The sequence below is a fragment of the Pseudophryne corroboree genome, chromosome 12, assembly GCF_028390025.1.
Source record: "Pseudophryne corroboree isolate aPseCor3 chromosome 12, aPseCor3.hap2, whole genome shotgun sequence".
NCBI classification, from domain to species: domain Eukaryota; kingdom Metazoa; phylum Chordata; class Amphibia; order Anura; family Myobatrachidae; genus Pseudophryne; species Pseudophryne corroboree.
In genome coordinates this window covers 83,785,526-83,806,040 of record NC_086455.1, presented here as the reverse complement: position 1 = coordinate 83,806,040, position 20,515 = coordinate 83,785,526, and the positions used below count along the sequence as shown (strand labels likewise).

General features: G+C 46.8%; 1 protein-coding gene across 3 annotated transcripts in view; it reads left to right on the top strand.

Moving 5' to 3' along the window:
• The window catches only part of MNAT1 (MNAT1 component of CDK activating kinase), a 432,825-nt gene that overhangs the window by 122,432 nt on the left and 289,878 nt on the right, over positions 1-20,515 (top strand). For all 3 annotated transcript variants that reach the window (XM_063947711.1, XM_063947710.1, XM_063947709.1), the window contains 2 exons: positions 1,169-1,321; positions 3,260-3,333. In XM_063947711.1, the coding sequence (XP_063803781.1) occupies positions 1,169-1,321; positions 3,260-3,333 (227 nt within the window). The remainder of the gene's footprint in view (positions 1-1,168; positions 1,322-3,259; positions 3,334-20,515) is intronic.

Below are 20,515 nucleotides of genomic sequence, written 5' to 3'. Positions count from 1 at the left end.
GGTGGCCTGCTTCTAAGCAGACGATTTCTCGCTGGATCAGGTGTACTATCCAGCATGCTTATTCTACGGCATTCTTGCCGTGTCCAAAATCTGTTAAGGCCCACTCTACTCGAAAAGTGGGTTCTTTCTGGGCGGCTGCTCGGGGTATCTCGGCTTTTACTACTTTGCCGAGCGGCTACCTGGTTAGGATCGAACACGTTTGCGAAGTTCTACAAGTTCGATACTTTGGCCTGTGAGGACCTCAAGTTTGGTCAATCAGTTCTGCAGAAACCTCCGCGCTCTCCCTCCCGTACTGAGAGCTTTGGTACATCCCCATGGTATTAATGTGGCCCCATCATCCTCTAGGACGTAAGAGAAAATAGGATTTTAATTACCTACCGGTAAATCCTTTTCTCGTAGTCTATAGAGGATGCTGGGCGCTCGTTACTTGGTTAAGTACTGCATTGTTACTTGGTTAAATACTGTTGTTCAGCTGTTGCTGAATTGTTTCAAACTGGTTAGCTTGGATTTCTGTTAGTGGTGATATTCACGCCAGCTCACAGACATCTGTGTATTTCCTTCTCTCGAAGTATGTCCTTCTCCTCGGGCACAGTTTCTAGACTGAGTCTGGTAGGAGGGGCATAGAGGGAGGAGCCAGCCCACCCTATTAAACTCTTAAAGTGCCCATGGATCCCAAGGGACCCGTCTATACCCCATGGTACTAATGTGGACCCCAGCATCCTCTACGAACTACGAGAAAAGGATTTACCGGTAGCTAATTAAAATCCTATTTTCCTGTGCATCTGGGGATCCTGCTCCTTCAACTATATAACCCTCAGTCTATGGTTTCCTGCTGCCTCTCTTCTACTCCTCACATCATGTCACTGCCCCATGTCACATGCAGCCCTGTTATTAATAACATAATCATATGTGTACAGGTCACTTTCTCTGACAAGGTCAGTACACGTTTTATCTCCATTAAAACTGTGTCCATAAGGCCATAAACAGGTTGAAAATGGAATCCTAAAGGCGCTGTGATCCTAGTAAAACACCCTTTCTAGTAGAATAGCGGAAAAGGTCATCGGTACTTTTCACAAAGTTATACCTTGTATAGTGGCTTCATTATTTTTACTGGGTGAGTGTTGTATTTAAATTTATTTTTTTAATGTTGCTTACTCTGCTTTCCTAGGTGTGAAAGCTGTGTTGATCTGCTGTTCGTCCGAGGTTCTGGTACTTGTCAGGAATGCAATACTCCACTCAGGAAAAGCAACTTCCGAGTGCAGCTTTTTGAAGACCCCACAATCGACAAAGAAGTGGAGATTAGAAAAAAAATACTGAAAATGTGAGTCATTCTTTCCGGTACTTTCAATGCTTGTTAGTTCAGTCTCCGTACATGATTCTGAAAGCAACACTTGCACTGTTTGGTTACTTTATTGACAAATATTGCCATCTGTTGTTTAACAAACTATGTTTAAATTTGAACCAATTGATATTCTATATTTGAGTACTTGCTGAGTTTGGAAATATACAATGGGAATTACATATTGGCATATGTTGAAATGTTAAATGTTATACTTGCCTACTCTTCTAGAAACTTGGGGAGAACAGGCAAGTTTCAGAGAGTTCATGGGAGAGTGGTTTCACGGAGTTCTCTTGGTCTCCTGGGAGAGTAGTTTCACAGATCACTGGTCTTCTGGGAGAGTGGTTTCACATTGTTCTCTCGGTCTCCTGGGAGAGTAGTTTCACAGAGATCTCTGTAGATGCAGTAGGTCCAGATTGATGTGTACCAATACGGCATTACATTGTGTATAGTGGAAGAAAAATGACACGAATTTCAGCAATATGAACACTTACCCCCCAAAAAATCCAGCCCTTCTGTTATCTACCTGTATTTAGTACTTCAGTTACTAGCTTGAACTTCTCGCAGCACTACCACTATTTGCCTGAAGTTAAGTGTTAATTCTACTGTCTCAGCCTATATAATGTTACCATCATCTGGCCAGTGACCTCACTATACTTCCTGTGAGGCTTCAAGCAAGTTACTTGTATTGTAACTTGCCTGCTCAATGTTGGTCCTCACGGACTTGTTTCTATCTCACTACCTACTGTATAAGCATCAAACTGCTGCTTTCCCTTGGAACACCTGTTTATTCCTGGAACTACCACGATCACCTCTGCTTTTCATCTCAGCAAGTATATATCAGACTTTACACCAGCTTCTGAAATTGACTTTAGTATACAAATTCATTGGTGGTATTGATAGTGGTGATTTGTTCTCTAGGTTCCATTTGTCGGTGGTTGAGGTCTATGTTGAGGTATCGGTGGTTTGGCCCGCCCTGGGTGCTTAGCAGTGTGTGTTCCCAGTTGGGTACACTTCCAGGTTATCTTACCCTGGTTCCTGGGAGGTGCCCTATTTATATTGGTTTCCAGTCAGGTTCACAGTTCCTGGTATTAGGTTCCAGTTCCACAGATCTGGGGTTCATGTCCAGAGTTGAGCTCCTCTCCTTTGTTTCCAGGGGCTGGCTGGTTGATTCCAGATGTCTGGTCAACGCCTCCAGTGGTCCAGAGTTGTTTGCTGCTTCTTGGACCACTCCAGTTTATATGAGCAGAAATTCTAATCAACCTCCAAGGTTTCTTTGATCTTAGTCAGTCCTGCCCCTGATCTGAACCCCCATGTCTATAACAATTTGTAGTTCTATTTTTGGAAAATTGATGCCAATTATTTCAGTTCAGCGCTGTATGCTTATATGAACATTCTTTCCAATATTATGCTATTAAAAAAAAAAAAAAAGGAATGGCTTTCATGAAAGTGAACTGAATTTCTCAAGGAAGAGGGAGGGAGTGTAAAATTATAAAAAAAAAAAAAAAAAACAACAACTGTGAGGGGCCATCTCCCACTTAGATCTATCAGTTGCAGATTCTTGTTCTAAATTTGCCACTGCAAAAAAAATAACTAAACCAAAAAAACAGCACAATGTACAATGAAACCCGACTAGAGTTCATATAGTGTGTTGTTGTAAATATCACAGGGTCTGTGTGAAAACACAAATCTTTCTGGATTCTTCAGTAGTTTAAGGTTGAAATAGAAAACGTCAAAAAGGAGATAATATTGGAACATATCCTTGAATTTCTATGGTGTGTATTTAATAGCACTAGGTAGTGACACCTAACATTAGGAAAATCTAATAAAACAAATTTGTATTGATCAGACTTCCATTAGCTAGCTTTCATGTTGCTGAATTATTGAACTATAGTTAATTTTCTCAATTATTCTTGCTAGATACAATAAGCGTGAAGAAGACTTTCCATCTCTTAGAGTATACAATGATTTTTTGGAAGAAATTGAGGAAATAGGTAAGTGTGTTAGAGAAATAGGATTTTATTTTTTGAAAGTGTTTTAAGATAACTTCACTCCTAAATTTTAATTGTACCCGTCACAAACTCGGATGAGGCAGCGTTTTTATGGTCTAAACCTATTTTCATAGGATAGCAACCTAACCACTTACTGGACGCTAGCCACGCTGTTACTAAGCATTTCAGTGCCCTGGGTGAGAGAGAATACAGATGTCTCCCAATGATGGTAAAAGTGGTGGTGTGCCACTGGAGAAGGCATACCTAACATACTGTGGGGGATTTACAAGTGCTAGACCACTGTCCAACTCACTCCATCCACGAAACCCAATGGCTTCTTAATGATCGCTGTCAGCATGAAAGTACGTGGCTATCTCTGTGCTAGGCCAGCGCGCCATCTTACCCTTTATTTCAGACATACTGGAAATGCATCGCAGACCACAGTCGGGTGCAGGTAGTTTCCTCTGTCCTAGCCATGGGAAAAATGTGGGACCCTCCTACTAGACCTTAGCAGTCTATGCACTGCTCTCCCTATTGTTCATGGAAATGTAATACCGAGTGCTACTGCTATTAATCTGAGTTAAACTGAGCAATGAATGGATAATCTAGGTGCCCCCACCCAACCAGGCAATTTTTAAATCCATAACCTCCATGCTTAATAGTTAGGCTGCCTTCCCTTAAACCAGGCTGACATTGAATATATTTTCTATCTTCACAAAACAGTTCTAGTTCCAAAAAATATACCTCAAATGAAATCAATAGTTTCCATGTATATAAGCGAACATATTCCCCAGCCCTGCCATTAAATGAAGAGCCTCCCGTGCCACCAGCACGGACATTAACCAATAGTATTAACAATTAATAAATTGTTATATATATATATATATATATATATATATATATATATACATATGCACCTCTAAACTGTAATGTAATGCCGAAATCCACAATATTGCTTAACAATGCGAATTTCTTAACATGTGCATGTAAATTAAACTACAAACTACCCCACCAGTATGTTTCTGATAGGACATATTAATGGGTATGTGAATAACAGACTTTGGAGGAGGGGGGTGACTGAATTATAAGAATCAATGAACATGCAAACAAAATGGTATGAGTATGCTGTTAATTTCTTTATACCTGTTTTCTTGAGTACACTCAATAATTCTTATACATATGTATACATTGAAAACAATTTAATATTAATAAAACATGTTTAAAACTGTTTTCCTTATAAACATTATAAACATACAACCAGAATGGCCTATAGCCAGCAAATTCTGTTTATACAGCAACTACAAAGTTTTCACCCAACGCGTTTCGTCTGTGGTGACTTCTTCAGGGGTGTCTTAGGTGTGGAAAAGAACAAAACAGAAAAGGGGTATCTCAATATACAGAACGGAATAACATTTCTCCTGCAGGGTCCACAGGTTATCCACAGGATAACATTGGGATATGAGGAAGCGGATTGGCACCAAACGATCAAAGCTTTTGGACTCCGAGAATGCAACGGGCCCATCCCTATACCCACGCCTTTTGGCTCAGGCAATTCAGTTTTTAGTTTGGTACGGCAGGAGTCGGACCATGGTCAAAGGGCTGCTTGTTTTTTTATTTTATTTTTATAGTCCTTACATTATTATTATTATTTTTTTGTGAGCGATCTTTCTGAAAAGCATCTTATATGTACCTTAGAAAAAGTCGATCCAACAACTCCCTGCTGGGTCGCAACAACGCTTACCCACGTGTACAGTGCTGTTTCAGCGGTTGACTTTGTTAGGATGTACTACCAAGTCCAGCAGACGTTATTAGGCTGTGGCTGGAGCTCGGGTTGTGAAGGTAAGGCATCTGTTTCGCTTAGTAGGGGAAACGCGAGACACAGCCGCACTGTTTCGGGATGGAGACTACCGAACAGTTGCTGACGCGGCTTCCACCTCGGGTGCAACAGCGCTAGGCTCCAGGGATCATAGGCTCCAGGGGTAGTATGAGGCCGCGATTCCTAGAGTTGATGTCAGCAGGGAGGGAGTAAGACCCTCCCTTGGTCGCCCCTTCCCCTGGTTTATGACCAGTTTCCTCCGAGTTTCCCACCATGAACTGAGTTCCCGCTTCCGTCTGAGACGCAGTGTATCTTAAAGGACCCAGTCTCCGCATAGGCAGCTGTATGACTGCTGTGTCGGTGTTCATTTGGACATCTGTGTTCACTGTAGGTTCACGGGGCGATTTTGTACACTACACTGATTAGCGTCTGGACCTAGTCAGTGTTCACTAATGTATTGATCGATCCTGGAAGCGGGGTGAAGTCTCCCTGTATCCCACTCTCCTGAGCGGGGTAATACAGCACTAAGTCTCTATCTACCTTTGGTATGAATAGTTGGATAAGTGCCTGATGCATAGGAGTCTGTAAACTATTGCTGCTGTTTTCTTTCGTTGTACAACTGAATACCTCTAAACTTCTATATAATTTGCTTCTCCTACATACTTGAAATGTATCTGTAGTTGATTATGTGCTCGTATTGCTTATTATACTAATGTGTAACCTGTGATTGATTGGTAGTGTGATTGCTTACTTTACTATTTTCTGTCAGTTTTCTGTGTATTCCGATCCTTAATGCTGGTGCAAAGCAGGGAGGGATCGGATTGTATGTCACTTTAACAAATTTTTAAAGTGATTGCAGTTACAATTTGTGTAGTTAACACTGTAAAGGTGTGTGATTTATTTATCATGTCTGAGAGGCTAGGGTGAGGAGAGGAGGATACACTCTCCACAGCAGCACCAATACTCATGTCATGTTTGCAGAGCCGGCTTTAGGCATAGGCAAACTAGACAATTGCCTAGGGCATTTGATATGCCTAGAGGCATCAGCAGCTTCTGTTGATTAAAATGATATGCGGCATGCCTATATTCTGTGTGTAGCATTTCATATGTAGATACAGCCACAGTCGCACAAAGTATATAGGCATGCCACATATCATTTTAATCAGCAGAAGCTGCTTGTGCATCCCAGCCACATAGCAATGCAAATAAGATGCATTTTCATTAAAAAAAGGTGCCAGATGTTAGCATTGAGGCAATATTTATGAGGACACATCTGTATCCAAGCAGAGGCAAAGGTCACAGTGTTAGTGGCAGTGTGAGTGCTGTGTGCATGTGAGTGGGTTGGTTGTGCAGTAGTGTTCGGAATATGTGTAAGGAGCATTATGTGTGTCATGTAAAAATAAGATTTTAAACCTACCGGTAAATCTATTTCTCCTAGTCCGTAGAGGATGCTGGGGACTCCGTAAGAACCATGGGGTATAGATGGGCTCCGCAGGAGATAGGGCACCTAAATAGAACTTTGACTATGGGTGTGCACTGGCTCCTCCCTCTATGCCCCTCCTCCAGACCTCAGTTAGAGAACTGTGCCCAGAGGAGATGGACAATACAAGGCAGGATTTAGCAATCCAAGGGCAAGATTCATACCAGCCCACACCAATCATACCATGTAACTTGGAACATACATAACCAGTTAACAGTATGAACAAACGACCGTAACGGTCCAAGACCGATGTCAACTGTAACATAACCCTTATGTAAGCAACAACTATATACAAGTCTTGCAGAGTTTCCGCACTGGGACGGGCGCCCAGCATCCTCTACGGACTAGGATAAATAGATTTACCGGTAGGTTTAAAATCTTATTTTCTCTTACGTCCTAGAGGATGCTGGGGACTCCGTAAGGACCATGGGGTTTATACCAAAGCATCCAATCGGGCGGGAGAGTGCATATGACTCTGCAGCACCGACTGAGCAAACGCTAGGTCCTCATCAGCCAGGGTATCTAACTTGTAGAATTTAGCAAAAGTGTTTGACCCCGACCAAGTCGCCGCTCGGCAAAGTTGTAATGCCGAGACGCCTCGGGCAGCCGCCCAAGAAGAGCCCACCTTCCTAGTGGAATGGGCCTTAACCGAATTTGGTACCGGCAATCCAGCCGTAGAGTGAGCCTGCTGAATCGTATTACAGATCCAGCGAGCAATAGTCTGCTTCGAAGCAGGAGCGCCAATCTTATTGGCCGCATACAGGACAAACAGAGCCTCTGTTTTCCTAATTCTAGCCGTCCTGGCTACATAAATTTTTAAGGCCCTGACTACGTCCAGGGATCTGAAATCCTCCAGGTCACTTGTAGCCACAGGCTCCACAATAGGTTGATTCATATGGAACGGAGAAACCACTTTAGGCAAAAATTGCGGACGTGTCCTCAATTCAGCTGGATCCACATGAAAAATCAAGTAGGGGCTCTTGTGTGACAAAGCCGCCAATTCTGACACTCGCCTTGCTGATGCTAAGGCCAACAACATGACCACCTTCCAGGTAAGAAATTTCAACTCAACCTTGTTAAGCGGTTCAAACCAGAGTAATTTTAGGAACTGCAACACCACGTTCAGGTCCCATGGTGCCACTGAAGGCACAAAAGGGGGCTGGATGTGCAGCACTCCCTTTACAAACGTCTGTACTTCTGGAAGAGAAGCCAATTCCTTCTGAAAGAAAATCGAGAGGGACGAAATTTGTACCTTAACAGAGCCTAATTTCAGGCCCATATCCACTCCTGTCTGTAGGAAGTGGAGAAGACGACCCAGATGAAAATCTTCCGTAGGTGCATTCTTGGTCTCACACCAAGACACATACTTTCGCCAGATACGGTGATAATGTTTTACCGTCACCTCCTTCCTAGCCTTTAGTAAAGTAGGGATGACCTCTTCCTGAATCCCCTATTTCGCTAGGATTCGGCGTTCAACCGCCATGCCGTCAAACGTAACCGCGGTAAGTCTTGAAATACACAGAGCCCCTGCTGCAACAGGTCTTCCCTCAGAGGAAGAGGCCAGGGATCTCCTGTGAGCATCTCTTATAGATCCGAGTACCAGGCCCTTCGAGGCCAGTCTGGGACAACGAGTATCGTCTGTACTCTTCTTCGTCTTATGATCCTCAACACTTTTGTGATGAGAGGAAGAGGTGGAAACACGTAGACCGATCTGAACACCCACGGTGTTACCAGAGCGTCTACTGCTACTGCCTGAGGGTCCCGAGACCTGGCGCAATACCTTTGAAGTTTTTTGTTGAGGCGTGACGCCATCATGTCTATTTGAGGAGTTCCCCAAAGACGTGTTACGTCTGCAAAGACTTCTTGATGAAGTCCCCACTCTCCTGGATGGAGATCGTGTCTGCTGAGGAAGTCTGCTTCCCAGTTGTCCACTCCCGGAATGAAGACAGCCGACAGAGTGCTTACATGATTTTCCGCCCAGCGAAGGATCCTTGTGGCTTCCGCCATCGCGACTCTGCTTCTTGTCCCGCCTTGGCGGTTCACATGAGCCACTGCTGTGACATTGTCTGATTGAATCAGAACCGGTAGGTTTCGAAGAAAACTCTCCGCTTGTCGTAGGCCGTTGTAAATGGCCCTTAGTTCCAACACATTGATGTGTAGACAGGACTCCTGGTCTGACCAAAGACCCTGAAAATTTTTTTCCCTGTGTGACCGCTCCCCATCCTCGGAGGTTCGCGTCCGTGGTAACCAGGATCCAATCCTGAATTCCGAACCTGCGACCCTCCAGGAGGTGAGCACTTTGCAACCACCACAGGAGGGACAGAGTTATTTTCCGATGTAAGTGCAGATGGGACCCGGACCACTTGTCCAGAAGGTCCCATTGAAAAGTCCTTGCATGGAACCTTCCGAAGGGAATGGCCTCGTAGGCCGCCACCATTTTCCCCAGAACTCGAGTGCATTGGTGAACTGACACCCTTTTCGGTTTTAGCAGGTCTCTGACCATGTTCTGGATGTCTTGGGCTTTCTCTATTGGGAGGAAGACCTTCATTTGTTCCGTATCCAGTATCATACCTAGGAACGGTAGTCGAGTTGTCGGAATCAACTGTGACTTCGGTAGATTTAGAATCCAACCGTGTTGCTGGAGCACTCTCAGAGAGAGCGCCACACTGCTCAGCAATTTCTCCCTTGATCTCGCTTTTATCAGGAGATCGTCCAAGTATGGGATAATTGTGACTCCATGCTTGCGCAGGACCACCATCATTTCCGCCATTATCTTGGTGAAAATCCTCGGGGCCGCGGAGAGTCCAAACGGCAACGTCTGAAATTGGTAATGACAATCCTGTACAGCGAATCTCAGGTATTCCTGATGGGGGGCATAAATGGGGACATGAAGGTACGCATCCTTTATGTCCAGAGACACCATAAACTCCCCCTCCTCCATGTTGGCTATTATCGCTCTGAGAGATTCCATTTTGAATTTGAATCTTTTTATGTACAGGTTTAGGGATTTCAGATTCAAAATAGGTCTGACCGAACCGTCCGGTTTCGGGACCACAAATAGGGTTGAGTAGTAACCTCTTCCCTGCTAGTGCAGGGGAACCTTGATTATCACTTGCTGTATACACAGCGTTTGAATTGCAGCTAACACTACATCCCTTTCCGATGTGGAAGCTGGTAGGGCCGATTTGAAAAATCGGCGCGGGGGCACCTCCTCGAATTCCAATTTGTAACCCTGGGAAACTATTTCCAACACCCAGGGATTCAGGTCCGAACTGACCCAGGCCTGACTGAAAAGTCGAAGACGTGCCCCCACCGGTGCGGACTCCCTCAGGAGAGCCCCAGCGTCATGCTGTGGGTTTTGGAGCAGCGGGGAGGACTTTTGTTCCTGGGCACCTGCCGCAGCAGGTGCTCTCTTGCCTCTACCCTTACCTCTGGCGAGGAAAGAGGATCCCCGACCTCTTTTGGACTTGTGCGACCGAAAGGACTGCATCTGATAGTTACTTTCTTTTGCTGTTGGGGAATATATGGTAAAAAATTTGATTTACCTGCTGTAGCTGTGGAAACCAGGTCCGTCAGCCCATCCCCAAACAATACATCCCCCTTATAGGGTAGCACTTCCATATGTTTCTTGGAATCCGCATCACTCGTCCATTGGTGAGTCCATAAGGATCTTCTCGCTGAGACAGACATTGGCCCTAGAAGCTAGCAATCCAATGTCCCTTTGAGCATCCCTCATAAATAAGACTGCGTCTTTAATATGGGCTAGAGATAGGAATATAGTATCCTTATCCATATTATCAAATTGATCTGTCAGCTCATCTGTCCAAGCTGCAATTGCGCTACACACCCATGCCGACGCAATTGTCGGTCTTAGCACAGCACCCGACAGCATGAGAATAAATACACTTTAAGGTAGTTTCTTGCCTGCGATCTGCAGGGTCCTTAAGGGCCGCTGTGTCAGGAGACGGTAGCGCCACTTTCTTGGACAAGCGCGTCAGGGCCTTGTCCACAGTGGGGGGTGATTCCCAAATCTCCCTGTCCTGCTTAGGGAAAGGTTATGCCATATAAATTCTTTTGGGGATCTGCGGTGTCTTATCCGGAGTCTCCCAAGCTTTTCCAAAGAATTCATTTAATTCATGAGATGTGGGAAAGTTAATAATCTGTTTCTTTTCCTTAAACATGTGTACCCTTGTGTCGGGGATCAAGGGTTCATCCACAATATGCAACACATCCCTTATTGCCACAATCATACACTGAATGGTTTTAGTCACCCTAGGGTGCAATTTTACTTCGTCATAGTCGACACTGGAATCAGAATCCGTGTCTGTAGTAGTGTCTTGTGTTAAGGGACGCTTTTGAGACCCCAACGGGCCCTGTGAATCGGTCCAATCTGAGGATTGACCCCCTGATGTCCCCCCTAAATCAGCCTTATAAAGCCTTTTATGTAAAGATGCCACACTTGCATTCAACATATGCCACATGTCCATCCAATCTGGAGTCGGCACAACCGACGGGACGCACACCACTCATTTGCTCCACCTCCTCCTTGGAGAAGCCTTCTGCCTCAGACATGTCGACACACACGTTCCGACACCCCACACACAAAGGGATTAACCTATAAGGGGACAAAACCCCAACCAGGTCCTAAGGAGAGACAGAGAAAGAGTATGCCAGCACACACCAGCGCTTAAAAAAACACTGGAAAAAATATGTCCAGATAGCGCTTTTTTATATATATTATGCCAATTCCCACTCACTGCGTCGCTAATGTGCCCCCCTCCTCTTTTTTCCAGCCTGTGAGTTCAGCAGGGGAGAGACCAGGGAGCCAGCGTTTTCCTCATGCAGCTTCTGTGGAGAAAATGGCGCTGGTTAGTGCTGAGGATCAAGCCCCGCCCACCCGACGGCGGGCTTCGGTCCCAGTGATTTTTCAATAAAATGGCGGGGGATCATAGATTTACTGCCTCCGCAGTCTAATCCAACTGTATTTGTGCCAAAATGTGATGTTTATTGCTGCCCAAGGTGCCCCCCCCTGCGCCCTGCACCCTTCAGTGCTGCTCTGTGTGTGTGTGACTGGGAGCAATGTCGCGCAGCTTACCGCTGCGCGCCTTACCTCATGAAGATCTGATGTCTTCTGCCGCCTAAGATGTCTTCTGCCTTCTCTGTCCGGCTTCTATCTTCGGCATCTGTGAGGAGGACGGCGGCGCGGCTCCGGGACGAACCCCAGGTGAGACCTGTGTTCCGACTCCCTCTGGAGCTAATGGTGTCCAGTAGCCTTAGAAGCAGTGCCCAACTTGACAAGCCAGCTCTGCTTCTCTCTCCTCGGTCCCACGATGCAGGGAGCCTGTTGCCAACAGGACTCCCTGAAAATAAAAAACCTAACAAAATTCTTTTTCCACAGAAAACTCTGGAGAGCTCTCTGCAGTGCCCCCATTCTCCTCTGGGCACAAGATCTAACTGAGGTCTGGAGGAGGGGCAAAGAGGGAGGAGCCTTAGTCAAAGTTCTTTTTAGGTGCCCTATCTCCTGCGGAGCCCGTCTATACCCCATGGTCCTTACGGAGTCCCCAGCATCCTCTAGGACGTAAGAGAAAATGCATTAAAGGGTACTACTGTATGTGTGTCATTATGTGTATAGAGGCACTAATAATGTGCAGCAAATGTGTAGGGGGCACTATGTGTGTCATTATGTGTGTAAGGGCATTAATAATGTGCAGCTTATGTGTAAGGGACATTATGTGTAAAAGGGCATTAATAAAGGTTGTCATGATGTGTAACGCGCATTTTGTTTATAAGGACATTATTAATGAGTTTCATATGTGTAAGGGGCATTACGGTGTGGAATTATGTGTATAAATGCATTACTAATGTGTGGCATTATGTGTATAAGGTGCTCTGCTATGTGGCGTTGCGTATAGAAAGGGCACTACTGTGTCGTCTAATTTGAATAAAGAGCAATAGGGTGTGATGTAATGTGAATAAGGGGCTCTACTGTGAGGAGTAACGTTTATAAGGTAAAGTGATACTACTGTGGGATGTAATATGAATTATGAACACTATCGCATGATCAAATGTGAATGAAGTTGCAGTACTGTGTGGCGTAATTGGAATTGGGGTTACTATTGTGTGCCCATGCCCCTTGCCAGCAAAAACACCCCCCTTTTTGGGCTGTGCGCCAAATGTGCAACTGTTCCTATTTAAAATATAGGGGGTACAAACACCAAAAAAAGGACTGCTATGGGTGAGGGATGATGGTGCTGGTAAAGAGGTGCAAGGTCAGAGGCGGAACCAGCGGTGGTGCTAGGGGGCACCAGGCAAAATCGCCGCCGTGCCGCCTCCTCCCACCCATCGACTGCCTCTGCCTGTCAATCAGGCAGAAGCAATCGCTAGGCAACGACAGCAGTCAGAGAGTTGCCTGCCAATAAATATATTGGAACTTCGGCCCATATTTATATGGCACTTACTCAAAGGACATCCTTCAGGGAAAACCAGTCCAAACCTGCTCGGACAATGCAACGGCAGTAGCGTACCTCAACCATCAGGGAGGAACTCGCAGCCTAAACGCAATGAAAAAGGTAAGTCACACGTTGAAGTGGCCAGAACTTCATCATCCAGCCTGGTCCGCAGTGTTCATTCCGGGAGTCCTAAACTGGGAAGCTGATTTTCTCAGTCGACACGTGGTACATGCAAACGAATGGGCTTTACACCCCGAGGTCTTCCAAATTCTGGTAGACAAGTGGGGGTTACCGGAGATAGATCTCATGGCGTCCCGTCAGAACAACAAAGTTTCTGTATACGGGTCAAGAACAAAGGATCCCAAAGCGATCTTAGTGGATGCCCTGTCAGTGAGATGGGACTTTCGTCTGGCCTATGTGTTTCCACCAATCGCCCTGTTACACAGGGTGATGCGAAAGGCAATAAAAGGAAGGGGCGCCGTGATTCTAATAGCTCCGGGTTAACCCAGAAGAAAATTGGTACACAGTTCTACTGTCTCAGGGTCGTTGCTATCACAAGCAGCTAGTTCGACTGTCTTTGATGGCGTGGCTCTTGAGACTTCCATCCTGAAAGCAAGAGGATTCTCACAACAGGTAATTCAAATAATGCTCAGAGTAAGGAAACTTTCCTCAGCTCGCATTTATTACCGAATATGGCAAGCCTATATTCAATGGTGCAGTGGCCGGGAATTTGATCCTAGGTCTTTCAGAGTTTCCAGAGTCCTAGCATTCCTTCAGGCAGGAATGGACAAAGGTCTAAGGGTTGCTTCCTTGAGAGTGCAAGTGTCAGCATTGATTGTATGGTTCCAAAAGAAAATTGCTAACCTACAGGATGTGCGTACTTTTTTTTTCCAGGGAATGCTCCTTTTGTTCCTCCTACAGTGCCTTGGGACCAGTGGCGTCACAAGGGGGGGCGGGGGGTGCGGCCCGCTCCCGGGTGTCACCCGCCGAGGGGTGACACCAAAATGCCGGCTCCTGCTCAGTGGCAGGAGCCAAGTGCTGCACTGTTACATTATGTGCAGCACTCCGCTCCTGTCACTGTGTAGGAGCCAGCGCTGCAGGTACAGCACTCCCCGGCAAGCAGCCCGCACCTCCCGAACCCCACCAGTAACTAAAGAAAACGGGTGTCAGTTGTGACATGAAGCCCCGCCCATCAAAACCACGCCCCTCCGCAAAGACGCCCCTTTTCCGGGCCTTCAAATGACAAAAACGGGCGCTGAGCCCCACCCCCTTTTCTCTATCGTCCTAGTGGATGCTGGGGTTCCTGAAAGGACCATGGGGAATAGCGGCTCCGCAGGAGACAGGGCACAAAAAGTAAAGCTTTTCCAGATCAGGTGGTGTGCACTGGCTCCTCCCCCTATGACCCTCCTCCAGACTCCAGTTAGATTTTTGTGCCCGGCCGAGAAGGGTGCAATCTAGGTGGCTCTCCTAAAGAGCTGCTTAGAAAAAGTTTAGCTAGGTTTTTTATTTTACAGTGATTCCTGCTGGCAACAGGATCACTGCAGCGAGGGACTGAGGGGAGAAGGAGTCAACTCACCTGCGTGCAGGATGGATTGGCTTCTTGGCTACTGGACATCAAGCTCCAGAGGGACGATCACAGGTACAGCCTGGATGGTCACCGGAGCCGCGCCGCCGGCCCCCTTGCAGATGCTGAAGTCAGAAGAGGTCCAGAATCGGCGGCTGAAGACTCCTGCAGTCTTCTAAAGGTAGCGCACAGCACGGCAGCTGTGCGCCATTTTCCTCTCCGCACACTTCACACGCGGTCACTGAGGGTGCAGGGCGCTGGGGGGGGGCGCCCTGGGAGGCAAATGTAACCTATATAAAGGCTAAAAATACCTCACATATAGCCCCCAGAGGCTATATGGAGATATTTAACCCCTGCCTGATTTCTCTAAATAGCGGGAGACGAGCCCGCCGGAAAAGGGGCGGGGCCTATCTCCTCAGCACACGGCGCCATTTCCTCTCACAGCTCCGCTGGTCAGGACGGCTCCCAAGTCTCTCCCCTGCACTGCACTACAGAAACAGGGTAAAACAGAGAGGGGGGGCAAATTTATGGCGATATTTTGATATAACAAAGCAGCTATAAGGGAGCACTTATTATAAGGCTATCCCTGATATATATATATAGCGCTTTTGGTGTGTGCTGGCAAACTCTCCCTCTGTCTCCCCAAAGGGCTAGTGGGTCCTGTCTTCGTTAGGAGCATTCCCTGTGTGTCTGCTGTGTGTCGGTACGTGTGTGTCGACATGTATGAGGACGATATTGGTGTGGAGGCGGAGCAATTGCCAAATATGAGGATGTCACCCCCTAGGGAGTCGACACCAGAATGGATGCCTTTATTTATGGAACTACGGGATAGTGTCAACACGCTAAAGCAGTCGTTTGACGACATGAGGCGGCCGGACAATCAATTAGTGCCTGTCCAGGCGACTCAAACACCGTCAGGGGCTGTGAAACGCCCTTTGCCTCAGTCGGTCGACACAGACCCAGACACAGGCACTGACTCCAGTGGTGACGGTGACGAATCAACCGTATTTTCCAGTAGGGCCACACGTTATATGATTTTGGCAATGAAGGAGGCGTTACATTTAGCTGATACTACAGGTACCACTAAACAGGGTATTATGTGGGGTGTGAAAAAACTACCTATAGTTTTTCCTGAATCAGAAGAATTAAATGACGTGTGTAATGAAGCGTGGGTTGCCCCTGATAAAAAGCTGATAATTTCAAAGAAATTATTGGCATTATACCCTTTCCCGCCAGAGGTTAGGGAGCGCTGGGAAACACCTCCTAGGGTGGACAAGGCGCTAACACGCTTATCTAAACAAGTGGCGTTACCCTCTCCTGAGACGGCCGCACTTAAAGATCCATCAGATAGGAGGATGGAAAATATCCAAAAAAGTATATACACACATGCAGGTGTTATACTACGACCAGCTGTAGCGACTGCCTGGATGTGCAGTGCTGGGGTAGTTTGGTCAGAGTCCCTGATTGAAAATATTGATACCCTGGACAGGGACAATATTTTACTGTCGTTAGAACAAATAAAGGATGCATTTCTTTATATGCGTGATGCACAGAGGGATATCTGCACACTGGCATCACGGGTAAGTGCTATGTCCATTTCGGCCAGAAGAGCTTTATGGACGCGACAGTGGACAGGCGATGCGGATTCAAAACGGCATATGGAAGTTTTGCCGTATAAAGGGGAGGAGTTATTTGGAGTCGGTCTATCAGATTTGGTGGCCACGGCTACAGCCGGGAAATCCACTTTTCTACCTCAAGTCACTCCCCAACAGAAAAAGGCACCGACTTTTCAACCGCAGCCCTTTCGTTCCTTTAAAAATAAGAGAGCAAAGGGCTATTCATATCTGCCACGAGGCAGAGGTCGAGGGAAGAGACAGCAACACGCAGCTCCTTCCCAGGAACAGAAGCCCTCCCCGGCTTCTACAAAAGCCTCAGCATGACGCTGGGGCTTCTCAAGCAGACTCGGGGACGGTGGGCGGTCGTCTCAAAAATTACAGCGCGCAGTGGGCTCACTCGCAGGTAGATCCCTGGATCCTGCAGATAATATCTCAAGGGTACAGGTTGGAATTAGAGACAGATCCACCTCGCCGTTTCCTGAAGTCTGCTTTACCAACGTCCCCCTCCGAAAGGGAGACGGTTTTGGAAGCCATTCACAAGCTGTACTCTCAGCAGGTGATAGTCAAGGTACCTCTTCTACAACAAGGGAAGGGGTATTATTCCACTCTTTTTGTGGTACCGAAGCCGGATGGCTCGGTAAGGCCTATTCTAAATCTGAAGTCCTTGAACCTGTACATAAAGAAGTTCAAGTTCAAGATGGAGTCACTCAGAGCAGTGATAGCGAACCTGGAAGAGGGGGACTTTATGGTATCCTTGGACATCAAGGATGCGTATCTCCACGTTCCAATTTACCCCTCACACCAGGGGTACCTCAGGTTCGTTGTACAAAACTGTCACTATCAGTTTCAGACGCTGCCGTTCGGATTGTCCACGGCACCTCGGGTCTTTACAAAGGTAATGGCCGAGATGATGATTCTTCTTCGAAGAAAAGGCATATTAATTATCCCATACTTGGACGATCTCCTAATAAGGGCAAGGTCCAGAGAACAGCTAGAGATGGGATTAGCACTGTCTCAAGAAGTGCTAAAACAGCACGGGTGGATTCTGAATATTCCAAAATCCCAGTTAATGCCGACAACTCGCCTGCTGTTCCTAGGGATGATTCTGGACACGGTTCAGAAAAAGGTTTTTCTCCCGGAAGAAAAAGCCAAGGAGTTATCCGAGCTTGTCAGGAACCTCCTAAAACCAGGAAAGGTGTCTGTACATCAATGCACAAGAGTCCTGGGAAAAATGGTGGCTTCTTACGAAGCAATTCCATTCGGCAGATTCCACGCAAGAATTTTCCAAAGGGATCTGTTGGACAAATGGTCAGGGTCGCATCTTCAGATGCACCTACGGATAACCCTGTCTCCAAGGACAAGGGTGTCTCTTCTGTGGTGGTTGCAGAGTCCTCATCTATTGGAGGGCCGCAGATTCGGCATACAGGATTGGATCCTGGTGACCACGGACGCCAGCCTGAGAGGCTGGGGAGCAGTCACACAAGGAAGAAACTTCCAGGGAGTATGGACGAGCCTGGAAACGTCTCTTCACATAAACATTCTGGAACTAAGAGCAATATACAATGCTCTAAGCCAGGCAGAACCTCTGCTTCAGGGAAAACCGGTGTTGATCCAGTCGGACAACATCACGGCAGTCGCCCATGTGAACAGACAGGGCGGCACAAGAAGCAGGAGTGCAATGGCAGAAGCTGCAAGGATTCTTCGCTGGGCAGAGAATCATGTGATAGCACTGTCAGCAGTGTTCATCCCGGGAGTGGACAACTGGGAAGCAGACTTCCTCAGCAGACACGATCTTCACCCGGGAGAGTGGGGACTTCATCCAGAAGTCTTCCACATGCTGGTAACCCGTTGGGAAAGACCAATGGTGGACATGATGGCGTCTCGCCTCAACAAAAAACTGGACAGGTATTGCGCCAGGTCAAGAGATCCGCAGGCAATAGCTGTGGACGCGCTGGTAACGCCTTGGGTGTACCAGTCGGTGTATGTGTTTCCTCCTCTGCCTCTCATACCAAAAGTATTGAGAATTATACGGCAAAGAGGCGTAAGAACGATACTAGTGGTTCCGGATTGGCCAAGAAGGACTTGGTACCCGGAACTTCAAGAGATGATCACGGAAGATCCGTGGCCTCTACCTCTAAGGAGGGACTTGCTTCAGCAGGGTCCCTGTCTGTTTCAAGACTTACCGCGGCTGCGTTTGACGGCATGGCGGTTGAACGCCGGATCCTAAAGGAAAAAGGCATGCCGGAAGAAGTCATTCCTACTTTGATTAAAGCAAGGAAGGAAGTAACCGTGCAACATTATCACCGAATTTGGCGAAAATATGTTGCGTGGTGCGAAGATCGGAGTGCTCCGACGGAGGAATTTCAACTGGGTCGATTCCTACATTTCCTGCAATCAGGATTGTCTATGGGTCTCAAATTGGGATCTATTAAGGTTCAAATTTCGGCCCTGTCGATTTTCTTTCAAAAAGAATTGGCTTCAGTCCCTGAAATCCAGACCTTTGTTAAGGGAGTGCTGCATATACAGCCTCCTGTGGTGCCTCCAGTGGCACCGTGGGATCTCAATGTGGTTTTGGACTTTCTAAAATCTCATTGGTTTGAACCACTAAAAAAGGTGGATTTGAAATATCTCACTTGGAAAGTGACCATGCTTCTAGCCCTGGCTTCTGCCAGGAGAGTATCAGAATTGGCAGCTTTATCTTACAAAAGCCCATATCTGATTTTCCATTCGGACAGGGCAGAACTGCGGACTCGTCCGCATTTTCTCCCTAAGGTGGTGTCAGCTTTTCATCTGAACCAGCCTATTGTAGTGCCTGCGGCTACAAGTGACTTGGAGGACTCCAAGTTACTGGACGTTGTCAGAGCATTAAAAATATATATTGCAAGGACAGCTGGAGTCAGAAAATCTGACTCGTTGTTTATATTGTATGCACCCAACAAGATGGGTGCTCCTGCGTCTAAGCAGACGATTGCTCGTTGGATCTGTAGCACAATCCAACTTGCACATTCTGTGGCAGGCCTGCCACAGCCTAAATCTGTGAAGGCCCACTCCACAAGGAAGGTGGGCTCATCTTGGGCGGCTGCCCGAGGGGTCTCGGCATTACAACTTTGCCGAGCAGCTACGTGGTCAGGGGAGAACACGTTTGTAAAATTTTACAAATTTGATACTCTGGCTAAGGAGGACCTGGAGTTCTCTCATTCGGTGCTGCAGAGTCATCCGCACTCTCCCGCCCGTTTGGGAGCTTTGGTATAATCCCCATGGTCCTTTTCAGGAACCCCAGCATCCACTAGGACGATAGAGAAAATAAGATTTTACTTACCGATAAATCTATTTCTCGGAGTCCGTAGTGGATGCTGGGCGCCCATCCCAAGTGCGGATTATCTGCATAATTTGTACATAGTTATTGTTAACTAATTCGGGTTATTGTTGAAGGAAGCCATCTTTCAGAGGCTCCGCTGTTATCATACTGTTAACTGGGTTTAGATCACAGGTTGTACGGTGTGATTGGTGTGGCTGGTATGAGTCTTACCCGGGATTCAAAATCCTCCCTTATTGTGTACGCTCGTCCGGGCACAGTACCTAACTGGAGTCTGGAGGAGGGTCATAGGGGGAGGAGCCAGTGCACACCACCTGATCTGGAAAAGCTTTACTTTTTGTGCCCTGTCTCCTGCGGAGCCGCTATTCCCCATGGTCCTTTCAGGAACCCCAGCATCCACTACGGACTCCGAGAAATAGATTTATCGGTAAGTAAAATCTTATTTTCCTTGCTGCCGCATCGGGTGTCCAGGAGGTAAGTGACGCCTCTGCTTGGGACTTAACTTTAGTCCTAAAGGCCCTTTGAGTTGCCCCATTTGAACCACTAAAACGAAATGGTTAAATGGTTGACAGCAGAAGTTCTTTTTCTACTGGCTATTGCTTCAGCTAGAAGAGTTTCAGATTTAGGGGCATTGTTATGTTGCCCTCCTTTTCTGTTTTTTTTTTTTTTTTTTAATCCAGATAGAGCAGTTCTCAGAACCAAATCTGGGTATCTTCCTAAGGTGGTGTCTAAATTCCACCTTAACATAGAAATTGTAGTCCCGGCCTTTAAAATGCCGGACCTTTCTGCGGGAGATGCATCGTTGGACGTAGTCTGTGGTTTAAGGATGTACGTGGATTTCACAAGAGAGGATGGCCTGCTGACAAGCAGACACTGGCGAGTTGGCTTCGGATAACGATTTCAGAAGCATATTCTCAAGATGATCTCCCTGTTCCGGCTAATGT